Source organism: Anastrepha obliqua, chromosome 1, assembly GCF_027943255.1.
Source record: "Anastrepha obliqua isolate idAnaObli1 chromosome 1, idAnaObli1_1.0, whole genome shotgun sequence".
NCBI classification, from domain to species: domain Eukaryota; kingdom Metazoa; phylum Arthropoda; class Insecta; order Diptera; family Tephritidae; genus Anastrepha; species Anastrepha obliqua.
This window is the reverse complement of record NC_072892.1, coordinates 154,983,334-154,996,414: the sequence shown is the minus strand read 5'-3', so window position 1 is coordinate 154,996,414 and position 13,081 is coordinate 154,983,334. Positions and strand designations below refer to the sequence as shown.

The following is a 13,081-nucleotide window of genomic DNA, read 5'->3' as shown; positions in this document are numbered from 1 at the left end:
TGCTTACGTACGTACGTGAACTTTGAGGCTTTACAAGTCGTGCATACTGCCGTGCCAGTATAGCAGAACTCATGAAAATTTTCTCTTCACGGCACGAAAAAAAGAGAAGTCTTCAACTTTCTTATGTAAAAAAAACAAAAATCAACTGATTTGCAGACAACTCGATAATTTTACTACTGGCTATGCTGAATACGGCAACCGTGAACATTGCAAGAAAAACTGCTAATGCTCGAGCCGGAGTCAGAATGAAGTGTTCGAGCCATTAACTAGACTTAAGCTACATACCTACATTCCAGATCATTGTACACCCTACCCTCGCTAGATCCGAGCTGAACTTTTTCCATTCATATTCCCTCATTCATACAATATTCCCTATTGGGTGGGGTGTAACACGTGGAAGCAGGGCATGGCAAACATGTTTACGTATGGCTCGAAGTTGGATGGAAGGGTTGGTGGTGGAGTATTCTGCGAGGAGCTCCCGATCAAGCTAAAATGTAGGCTTCCGAACCACTTTAGTGTTTTCCAAGCGGAAGTAGCCGCAATTAAGGACCAACGGATTGGCCGCTCGCTTCTGTAATTACTGTAAAGGAGGTAAATATCTACACCGATAGCCATGCGGCGATTAGGGTCTTGGGCACGTTGTTTGTGCGTTCGAAATTATTTGGGGAAAGCCTGGCTTCTCTCTCGATTGCCTCCAAATACTTCGATATTAGGCTCATTTGGGTTCCCGGTCACAGCGGCATAAGAGCTGGCTAGACAGGGGACCCTGTACTCTGCTTCATTACAAAATGAGATGATTGCAGTTCCCTTGAGAACCTGTGGTCTGCTACTGGAAAGATAGGCCTCGCGTCAACTCAGAGAGCACTGGAATAGCGCGCAAACATGTAAAGTCGCGAGATCCTTCTGGCCATAGGTAGATCAGGGGCGTTCGAGAGAGCTTCTAAGGCAAACAAAGCCGTAGCTCTCGAATCAGCTAGGAATCCTTACCGGACATTGTCTGTGAGGTGTCCATGAGGTGAGACTTGGGATTGCTTCAAGTCCGTTCTGCAGAAGCTGTCTGGAGGACAAGGTGGAATCATCTCAAAAACTTCTTCTCAGCTGCCGTGTTCTCGTCAGGCAAAGGTTTAGACATCTGGGCTCTCACTTTTTTGCTGCACCTACGGATATTGCGGGTTTTAATATCACACATCTGGTGAAATTCAGCAGTAGCTTGAAGCGGTTATTACAAACGTAAGTCGCCACTGTCGGTCGTCATCCGCTAATCCAAAGCCCCTTCTTCTTTTATTCCCCTCCCCAGCCAAATTTAAAATTTTTGTCTAAGTGGGCCCCTCGCAAGGGCAGCCTCTTAACCGAACTGGTATTATTCTAGTCACTGACGGACTAGTATGATTTCTTCTATTAACTACCAGGATCTGAACTAGAATGCTTTCATACTTGTGCGGCTTTTCTCTGCAGGGGAAATGTGAACTAAATATCAGCACATTTACATGAATTTATTGCAGAATTTGCATGCGATTCCACACAGCTTAGCTTCCTCTTATTTTTACACACTTCCTAATAAATAACAGCTGCAACAGCGGTGATCTGTTAACGTTTTTTTCGGCTTTTTCTCCACTATTTGCAATGCAAATCGCTTTGCGAAATAAACAATTTAGTGATGATTACCGCTTGTTTCGGCATTTCCCCGGCCTTTTGCGGCTGAAGGAGTGCAAATTGCGCCTACCGCCGGGTACTGTGTGACCGCATATCATATGTATGTATGTGTGTATGTGGCACGCCATGTAAAATGATTGATTTATCACTGAGAGGATAAAGAAGTAATGTTGCAGCAGCGTGTGGAAATTCGCCATTAATAGATTTACTGGAACGAAAAGTGTTGGAAAAACTGATAATTATTACACACAAAAGATATGAATAGAATTTATTCTAATTTACGATGCGTAAATGTGTAATTTACGAATACTGCGGTAGATATGGCGTTTGACTAGGCGCAATCGAGCATTTAGTAAATTTGTAATACAAACCATATCTTTAAAATAATAAATTACGTATTAGTCGGGCGTTAACTGCAGTTGAACATCGCATTTTAATGCGCAAATTTACAAGCAGTTGTTGTTGTACTCGCATTAAAGCAACGTAAATTACTTTCAGTGGGTGACTAAAGCCACCTCTTGACCTCACATAAATCGTTATTTTAAAGGTCGGAGCCAATAATTAAATAACGGTGCCAATGAAAATTAAATACAAGGCGAAGCGTTTTTTATGCATGGACAAAATTTACATTTTCTACCTGTTTTTGCAGCCATTGCCAAAAAAAAACTTCAGATAAACGAACATAACTAGTCTTTCATGGACTCCTTTCGAAAGTAATATTTCGCCTCTTTCTGTTGGTATATCCTTTGCGTCAATTAGAGTAGGACTTGAAATTTGAACTGGTCGAGCCAAGGAGCACCAAAAGATTTGGTGGCTCCTAAAATACTCAGGCTAAAAAACCCATTATATTTAGAGCTCTGGAAAGACGGTAGATAGTCAAGAGGGAAAGGAGAAAAATATCAGAGAAAGAGATAGGGAAGAATAGAGACAGAGATAGAGATAGTTAGTCCTGTGAGAATTTTGGCAAATCTGTAAATATGCTCCTGTTTTAGAGAACGAATATTACTCATTCTCATGACATCGGAACCCAAAACTCGTAGCCGTGCTCTAGCAAAAGCAGGTCACTCAGAGAGAAAGTGCTCAGTGATATCCACCTCCTCCAAGTAGGACAGGCACATCGCGTTCTCAATGATTCCAATGGTGGTCATATGCTGACCCAATGGGTTGTATCCTGTCATAATACCGCCCATCAATCGAATGTCTTTTCTACCAAGTTTTAGTAGAAAGTTTGACAGTTTTCTGTTCGGACCTGTCACAAAACACTTTGCAGTTCTGCAGCGTTCTAGACCAGACCATCGCTCTTTATGTAGATTGCCTACATAATCGCTGATCTAATTCCTGATTCCTGCGGAACTGATTCCGATTATTGGCTCTGGCCCTTTTGGGGTAACCGCTAATTCACGGTTGGCCATTTTATCGGCAATTTTGTTTCCTTGAACACCGGAGTGTCCTGAAACCCATATAAGTACAAGCATGTTTTGTCTTGCGACAGAATTAAGCTTCTTCTTACATTCTTGAACAATCTTCGAGGTTTGCTTCGCGTTCTCCAGGGCCTCCTCTCGATTATCCATTCGGCTACTTTTAGGATGTCAAAAATTTCCGTTACGAAAATAGTTGCCATTTCCCCCATAGCATAGTGATACTTATTACTATCGTTTAAGTACCATCCAGTTCCAGACCCTATTTCATTCTTGGACCCATCGGTAAAAGAAATATTCGTCAAACCTCCCTGAATGCATTCTGGATTGTTCCATTGCTCACGCAGTGGATATCTGACATCAAATTTTCTTCCAACTGAAACTATGGGTATCAGGTCGTCTCTAAGTGCCAAAAACAGTGGATACTGCCCAGATAGCAACTAAAAGATTTCTCTGTGTCCCGAAGTTCCGTTTTCGTACCAGAAACCATATTTATGGAGTCTACACATTGCTTCCCGTTGTATCTTAAGGTCCAAGGGGAGCAACTCAAGCATAGAATTTAGGACATTGCCAGAGGTTGTACTCATGACACCCGTAACGCATAACCAAACACTTCTTTGCAGCCTGTATAGTTCCCGGAGTGTGGACTTGCTTATCAAAGATTACTCCTAGATATTTAACTTCATCGGAAAGATCAAGTGTCACATCTTTCGCTATTGGAAGACTGAGTCCATCCAATTTCTGTTTTCTCGTAAACAAGACTACGGCGGTTTTGTTCGGATTGACGGAAAGACCTTGTCTGATGCACCAGTCATCAATTTTGTCCAGAATTGGCGCTAATCCTTTTCTGAGTTTTTTTATATTAAGTTATTTTAGTGGTACCTTTGCAGTAAGGATTTCACGTGGAATACCCTATAGTTTGGAACCAGCTACCCTCCCTTATTCTTAGCTCTTCTCTCCTATGCTTCTCCTTCGTGGTGTATTGTCCCATAGCAAAGAAAGGCTTGGGTCATATTAATGCCTAGGCTGCGGCCTCTTTCCGCGAGCAGCGTGAAATGGTGCCCACTGCCCTTTTTGTTATTGGTTTGTTGTTGTCGTAATTTTTAATTATTCTCATTTTGTTCTGTCGACAGCCTGCTCGACAAGGTCAGCTCGATATTCTTAAAATTTCTTGCTAATCCCAATAGGCCCATCGCGCCAGCGCTCCTTGTCGCGGTGAGGCCATCGTTGCTCTTCAATTCGGCCCTGTCTTGAGGGGCCACTTTTATAATACAGACGAATTAACCTCCTGGCTGTAAATCGCCCAAGGGCAAGCTTAACTCCCTGGACTAGGAAGTGGCTGCTCTTAATCATCGTTCTCAAGTGGTACCAGACATCAGGGGAAGTTATCGCTCAAACGACAATTCCTCCCGGTGCCTTGATCCGGCTTGCGGTTCGAAGGTGCCTGTCGTTCTTCAACTTTGTCAAAAAATAATAAATAAAAAAATGCAAAAATTTAAAACTATTTCAGGACGTCAAGTCAAAGTCCTCGAAATTGGGAAAATAATGTAAAAGTTATGCCAAAAAATAATGAAAATAAAAATAAGGGCCTATTTTATTCGCAACTTCCTTGTGGATACCAGTCAAAGGCTTCTTTTGCAATATTTCCATAAGGTTTCGGCAGTGTATGCCCAATCACCTTCCATTTTCATCGCCGTATCTTACTGATCTCCTTCTTCGTCATATAGCCAGAGATCAGTGCTGGATGTCATTGCGTTGGATGTTTTTTCACATTGGCTTCATTTTAAAGTTTAAAGAATGAGGCTTTATAAAAAAGGAGAGAAAAATTTGTGTTAATTAAATTATTTTACTTATTTTTTAAATTTTAAGTAAATGAAATGTTTTAATATTTGTCCTGTAGTAGCGAGTTTCCCATATAAAAATCGATGGAATTCCACGGCGAGCTCTGATTTCTTACCCGTAGTTTTTTTCATTGTTCACTCCTCTCGGGAGCATATGGCCTCAACAAGGCTCAGTCTTACGTTGGTTTCTTTAATCTAATTTGATTTGTAACAGGGTAGGTGATTAGCCTGCCGCTATCAGTCCTAAGTATTTAGTAGGAATGCCCACCTGTGGTTGCTCAGAAACAACGCCTTTTTACTGCTTGGGGCGCCATCTGTGTTTCACATTTTTCTGCCAGAAGTATCACACATATGGTTGAAGACTTCGCTAAATTTCGTGTGTCTGCGCTATAACCGCGATTGCCTGCTTCCTCTCGCTGGCGCCACTGATGCAATATGTAACTGTGTCTTTTTTTTTGTTTTTTGCTGGTTTTAGCAGCCGCAATGCAAGTAATGCGTTGACTTTTGTGCGGGAGTAAGGATGGAAAGGATAACTTTTCGGGGTTGAAGAATGATTTTTTTTTTTTATTTTTTTTTTTTAGAAACAGGGGAAGTAGGTAAATTTTGAAAAGTGCGAGGAGCGTGCTTTACGTGGGATTAGAACCCACAACCTATGGGATGGCAGGCTAGTGCACAAAAAAGTAGTAATTCAGCTTTATTTTGCTAATTATTTTAAAAATACAAACTATAATTATAATATATATAGATATATTCGCTATAATATAATATTTATTCGCTTTTGTTTTCTTTCATTACAGCAAACGTCCATCAACTAACCATACAACAACAACACGCTGGTTTCAAACTAAGTTGTAAACGAAAGTAGCCGCGCAAAATGCTCGCAATGTCACAAGGTTTCTTCGACAATCCATACGCTCAAATTCGTGCGCCACCAACGACGCTGCGTCCGCAACATGGTGACAGTCCCATTAACAGCACTTCGGCGCTCGATTTGCAGACGTCGAGTCGATCACAAGTGCCGCCACCACCGCCGCCGCCGCCGAGGTAAGGTTACGCCAAGCGGCGCAAAAGAAAAAAATAAATAAAAACGAAACCCCCAAAAAAACCAAAAACTTAAATCAAAAAAGAGGTGGTCAGGCCGCCAAACAAAAGAAAGCCAACGAAGCAAAAAAAAAAAAATAGAAAAAAGAAAGCAAGAAAATAAGTCAAGTAATTAAACGTCTTTCGAAAATCTCCAACTTTCCATACGAAATTGTATCAGTTTGTCTCTCCTCCAACGCATATCTTCAATCAACATCAATCAAATGTCGTGAGATATTTGGCGAAACGAAAAATGAAGGAGCGCACCACAATCAACATTTGCTTAAAAACCTCTTTGAACGAATTTTTAAAGAAATTAATTTTCTAGTTAAAAATTTAAAACCAGCCACACTTTAAAGCTGGATATTTCATAGTCAAAAAATTTGCTTAAAAATTTTACAAACAAAATTCCATAAAGCGAGCAACTTTAACAAACTCACCTTAAAAGCCTGAAGGCAACTTGCGTATACGTAAATATAAATGAGAATTTTAAACGTTTTACAATAACTCACACACACACCTATGCTCGTACGTATGAATTTACGTGAAATATGTAAATAGGTAAAGAAATGGAGAAATAGTTAATAAATTTTGGTTGGTAGAATAAGTTTACATGCATATTTACGAGTACATACAGACATAAGCGCATATGTGGAGCTCGCAAATTAATTAGATGCAGATTTCAATGGCCGAAATGGCATGAAAAATTCTAGCGGTTTGTAATATAAGCAATACCAGTATGTAAATATGCTATAATTAGCAGAAAAAATTACAAAAAAAAATTAAAAAAAAAAATTTAGCTCAATTTTTGCGTTGAATATCATATTTTATGCAATAAAATAATTAATTAAATTTGTGTAATAAAATAAAAATGTGTAATAAAACAATTAAATTGAATAAAAAACAACCGCATCTCAGCGCATACTTTAATAATTTACCGACATCAACAAATGTGGACGTAGCATTAACTGATTCTTGCAAATTTGCTGTTGTTCATGTAAAGAACTCTATCACCTACAAGCTTAGAGTAACTAGAATCATAGCTACATAAATACAATAAAGAAACAATATACATACGGAAATTCATGCAGTAAGAAATGAAAAAGGTTTAATGTAAAAAAAAAAATTAATACAAAAACTAACATAAGGAATAAGAAAACAAAAAATCAAAAGAAGCAACTAAGACTGCGAAAAAAATGAAAAATAAAAAATTTTCTATAATATCTTACTTATAATTAGTCATATTTTTAATAATATTTATATTATTATGCCAATTTTACTACTAACTCAAACTTAAATTTGCATACATACAAATATTCTCCAACCATAAGAAACTACGCTATTTCTAGCAGAGTACAAAAAGACGGTGTGTCCATTTGTGGAGCGGAATTCATCTGGTCCAGTGCACATCAATTCACTTAGAACGCGCACGTAATATTTCGTGTTCAAACTGTTGAAATCTCGAGTTCATGTTGGTAGCTGCGTAAGCGTTTCTTGATGTTTTTATATTGTATTTCAGAATCCTATCTTAGTCCTGATACGATAGCCAAGGGTCGGCAACGGTGATTTTAATTTTGTTATTCGATTTTGTTATCGCTCGCTGTAGTAAATATTGCCATAGAAAGAAAGAATCAAAAGTACTTAACTGTAAAAGAAGACAAAGAAAATTAAAAAAAAACATTTTTTTTTTTTTGATTTCTTTAACATTAGGTGCATGCCATAAATAAATAAAATTAAATATAATATGCAAGATATGTATTAGTATGCCATTATGTGAGAGTTTTAAGACAAATGCCCATAGGTAGCAATGCCCGTAGTACGCATAAGTATATAGCGTTAGCCGTTCCATACTTAGTAGTAGTAGATACAGTCCAGCTCAGTTGATTGGAGGCCATCAAAAATTACAAAAAAAAAAACAATTTGAATAAATTTCGCAAAGAACACCTCTATTTTACATGGGACTACATAGCTTGGAATTCAGTTACAAATAACGATCCCGGTGAATATAAAAAATTAATGGGCCAAACGGATAAAATTACTAAGCCCATGACTTAAAAAAGGAGAAAGAGAACTTCAATCGACATCACAGCCACAAAGGTGGTGTTATGGTATTGGCAGCAATATCCTACTTTGGAAACTTTAAGTTGTTCGAATCATCTTTTTCCGAGATTCGTGAAACATTTGAATCTATTAATTGGAACTTTCAACAGAATAATGCACATGTACACACTTCAAAATGGGTTAAAATGTAGAATGAGTCCCAAAACTTTGAAACTTTAGCATAGCTCCATACATTGAAAATATATGGAAAGGGCTTGCTAGTATAGTTTATGATGATGGACAACAATTTGACGGCAAAACCGAATGAATTCGAAAAGTTTTTGGCACTTCGATCCGTTCGATCCTTCTTTTGATGATTATTAGCTTTTGATGTTGTTAAAGTTGGTTCACCTGGCCTGCTCCATGATCTTCTCCGCTTGATATTGTTGTAAACAACCCATTTTTCAGCGCCAGTTATCAGTCGTTTTAAAAATGGATCATTTTCATTACGTTTCTTTAGCAAACCGCAACTGTTGAAGCGTTGCGTTAAATGCATTTCTTTCTGTTCATGAGGAACCCATTTATGGAGTTTTTGAACATAGCCAAGTTGATTTAAGTGATTTTCAATGCATGAAGCTTCTCTGCAATCTCACGTACTGTACTGTGATGATCCCAATCGATTATTGCTTTGATAATATTTTGATGCATGTTTAATTTCGCTTAAAAGAGACTTAACTTGAATTATCAGAAAACCTTGGATTACTAGATTAAGGGGTCCCAGTGGTCTACAGCTTGAAAATTTAGCGTATATTCAGGAATGTTTTTTACAATAAAACAAATGAAAAACTATATTTAAATTTTTTAGGTTTTTTCTTTAATTTCAACAACTACATGCAAGAATTAAAAATAAAATTTATTTTGAAAAAAAAGTATATATTTAAAAAATGAAAAATTTTTTTTAATTAAAAAAAACATATTTTTTAATTTAAAAACTTTGATTTTTAAATAAAAACAGAAAAATTTATTTTTTTAATTAAATTTAATTCTTTTTTTTAATTAAAATTTAATTTTAAAATAAAAAAAAAATTTTCAAAAAAATGAAAGAAATTTTTTTTTTCAAAAAAATAAAAAAAAATTTTTTTATTAAAAAAAAAAAAAATTTTTATTACAAAAATATTAAAGAAATAATTCTTTTTTTTTATATTAAAAATGGCGCTGAAGATGACCCTCCCGAAAAATTGGACCTGGACGGTGTTGTCCATTTTAGCTCTTCTAATATATTTGTCTGAAACACAAAAATCAAAAAAATTATTAATCAGTATGACTGTAACTACGTCCCGCTAGAATAAAAAAAAGAAATTTCACAAAATGGCACGAATTTGAATTTGATACTCTAAAAATCGGTTTATTTTCAGTTTTTTAACCAAAAAAAGAAACGAAATATTTAAAATAATAATACGACTCTAGTACGAGCGATGGCCATTGATGTTGTGAGCAACATATTAAAATTCCAGACGATTCGGTTACATAGTTCTTAGAGTTAAAGTTTGAGGTACAGGAACTATACTTGCGAAATATTGATAAAACAAAAAATCGATTTTTTGAAATTTCTAGACCAAGGGGACCCGTAAATATGATTGCTTTAATAATCATTTTTATTCCATAAAAATGATTGCTTCTAATCAAGTGAATTGGACTGTACAAATTTTAGAAGTTTTTAATACTTAGAAATTTTAATATCGTAAAAAGCAAAATCTAGAGTAGAAAAGAAAAGTACTTACATTTGAAATAATACGAGTAATTGACATGCGAGACATTAAATTAAAGTAACATACATACATACATACCTATATATAAGTATAATTACAAAGGTAACTATGTATCTAAATATGTACATAGAAAAATATTAAAGCAGTTCACAATTAAGGGTAAAAGACCTGCGTAAAAAAAAATTGCCATGGTAATTTTCCAATGTCATCATGTCAAATTGCTAGAACTTAATTATGAGCTGCCTTATTAAATAGAGTTATGAATACAAATATTAAACTTTAAAGCGCATTTAAGGGCATATTGAAACAAAATATTACTTATACATATTAAATACATATTTTTGCATGAAAAATCAACTAGCGTAAAAAATTAGTGCATGCATCGATGACTACTTTATCGCAACTGGCCTGGAGCCATTCATTTAAATTATCATAAACGACGTGCGAAAAGCTATGGAAGTAATGCCATGAATTAATGAACTTTTTTTTATTTTTACGATTTCAGATACCAACTCCTATAAAGAATAATTCAAAATAGTCCAAGAAATGTAAATGCATTTAAAAACTTTTAACCAAACAGCGTATCTCAGGTCGGGCGAATTTTTCCAATCCATTTTGCCTTAAATGCACAAAATGCCTGAGCTATGTACTCGTGTGTCTCAGCAGTCTCTAGCAGCTGAGAAATAGATGGTTTCTTTGTGCGACTCAGATGTAATAATTTTGACGCTTGTCGCATTTTATCCATCACTTAATATTTTATTTTCACTCACTCTACGATTTGTTCGTCTTTTCCATCTCGGCCTCAATAATTCTTCTCCGGGTGTTAGCCGGTGTTCCTTTGCGGTGGCTGCCTTGCGGGTTCCATTTGAGTGTAGTGCTGGTGGCATCGGTCCCAGGTCGCCTAACATAGACTCAAGTTCGAAGCCGCGAACATGAAACACCAAATGAAAAAAGCTAGGGTTTTTTTTCTATAACGCTCCATAGCGTATTATCAGAAGAATCCTATCATGTTAATGAATCTACGAACACAAAAATACAATCGGAGAGGTGTTTCTTTTAAGGCAACAAGGCCTCGCCAGTTATTAAGTCACTTATACTAGTATTTTCAATGAACAATTAAGCTACTTAAATGTGCACAATAAAAAATTCTTTGAAACAAGCCACTAAAAAAATTTTTACAGTCCTTTCTATATATACTTTTCTAACTGGAACATACTAATAGCTGGCTGACTGTCTCTGTTCGCTTTCATCATACTATTGCTAATTATACGCATCCTGGAATAAGAGTAGTGAAAACTGAATGGATCTAAATTTGTAAGACCTTTCATTTAAAGCTTTAAGTACCCAAACATCGAATAGCGTAAGTAGCTCAATACTTGCTCGAGACGCGTACATTGCTTAAATGCCCAATTATTTGTTCGAAAAAAATTGTCAATTTAATTTGTCAGCATTTCTTTAGTTCTCCAAAGGCGTAAGCATTGTTTACAAATAGTTTGTAAAACTAAAAAAAAAAACTGTTGAAAATAAAATCAGATTAATTAAAGGTATTGCTCGAATTACTCGAAAAAGCTCGATATAGATTGATTTCGGAAGTTAATATCATCCTAATTTAAGTATAAAATAAAAGCATTACGAATGTATTTTAAATTAAATAATTAGTGTTCGAAATAGTTATAAGAATAATTCCCTGCACTATTCAATGCAGTTGAGTTTTCAGCTCATAAATAGTCATATCGCAACTTAATAGCATGTCGAAGGTTCCTTAGCACGAGAGTGCTTTTATTCAAAGCCTAACAAAAATCTTTTATTCTTCAAATCTGCAAGTTTGCCATTTCGCTACTTTAAACTGCCAAAAGGATTAAAATTTAACTATTTCTACTTATTGGACATTGCATAAAAATAAAAACAAAATCGCTTTAACTATTTATTTCCCTCTTTGTGGGCTTTGATTAGATTAAAATAACTATTCCGTAAGATTATAGTATGTCTGACTAGTATAATCGCATGAAGCTGATATTCTAACAAGCCGTAGACAAATATTTACACAAGAAAGTAGCCATGTAAGATATTTCATTAAAATACCTACTACTACTACTTTAAATACCTATACCTATTAAATACATATTTACTCATTCATACATACGCACATACATATACAAATAATAACAGGTATTTAAGAGTGCTGAGGCAATTTCTACAGCACAAATAAATTTGAATGGAATTCGCTTTTAGGCACGTAAGGAAAGCGAATCTTAAGTTAAGAATTTAACTGCACATCCTTAAAGTCTTCGTCAAGGGAAATAAGTATGTAAACATGTAGGCACTTAGAGATAGAAAAACGTGAATATTTCACTTTTGATTTTCTTTTTATAGAATTGAATAAAATATATATTTACAATTTGATGTTTTGATTTGATGCTTTTATTCCTGTATTGCGCCTTACAACTTAGGATCCAGCAAATCTACTACAAAATGCTATCCAAACTAACGTATGTAATCGACGTATATGGATAATTTCTGCAACTCGAACGTAACTGCAGTTTTTAAATTCTCTAGATATTCTAAACCAATGAATTGCCACCGTCTCGTCCTGAGTGGGGGACATACACAAAGTAGGTGCCATGCGATTTCTGGCGCTTCTTTCTTCCTGCAAATTCTGCATAAGTCGGTAAGGGTCTTCTCACATATCGCACGATAATAATGTGGAATATTGGAATCTTCGAGGGTGTTGTAAGATTTTTGACTCCATAACTATGGAGTCAGCCAATTTTAAACGAATGAGCATAATTATTGCCAGTAAAGTCTGATTAGCTGCAAAGAATGAGAGAAAGAAAAGAGTGAAAGTGAAAGCGAAAGAGAGGAGAACGAACGAAGAAATAGAAATAAGAACAGAAACTAAAAGGTAAAGAAAATAATAAGACGAGGTGGAAGAGAAAGAGAAAAGGATATGAGAAGGAGAAAAATAATTTTATGTAATATAATAATAAACGTGAAAATGGAAGCGGAAAAAATATATACGGAAAAAGAAAAGAAAGATAAAGAGTAAAGAGTAAGTAAGATAAGCAGTTAAAAGGCACGAAGGGAAGAAGAAACAGAAAGAGATAGAAAAAGAAAAGGAGGGAGAAAGAGATGATGTTTAATGAGATTGAGACAAGGAGAAAGGCAAAAAGATAAAGAAAGAGAAGGAGTAATAGAAAGAAAATGAAACAGAAACAGAAGCATAAAGAGGGAGATAAAGATAAAGATGAAATAAAAAAATATATAAAGGAAAGAGTAAGAT

General features: G+C 35.7%; 1 protein-coding gene across 1 annotated transcript; it reads left to right on the top strand.

The window, feature by feature from the left end:
• The first annotated feature begins 5,724 nt into the window (after positions 1 to 5,724).
• Positions 5,725 to 6,715, top strand: LOC129235512 (sex determination protein fruitless-like). Its single transcript, XM_054869399.1, has one exon. It carries the CDS (start codon positions 5,787 to 5,789, stop codon positions 5,958 to 5,960), a length of 174 nt encoding a protein of 57 aa, XP_054725374.1. The 5' UTR covers positions 5,725 to 5,786; the 3' UTR covers positions 5,961 to 6,715.
• The last annotated feature ends 6,366 nt before the right edge of the window (positions 6,716 to 13,081 follow it).

Coding starts and splice junctions, on each gene's coding strand:
- LOC129235512 (XM_054869399.1), top strand. CDS start 5,787: ATGCTCGCAATGTCACAAGGTTTCTTCGACAATCCATACGCTCAAATT.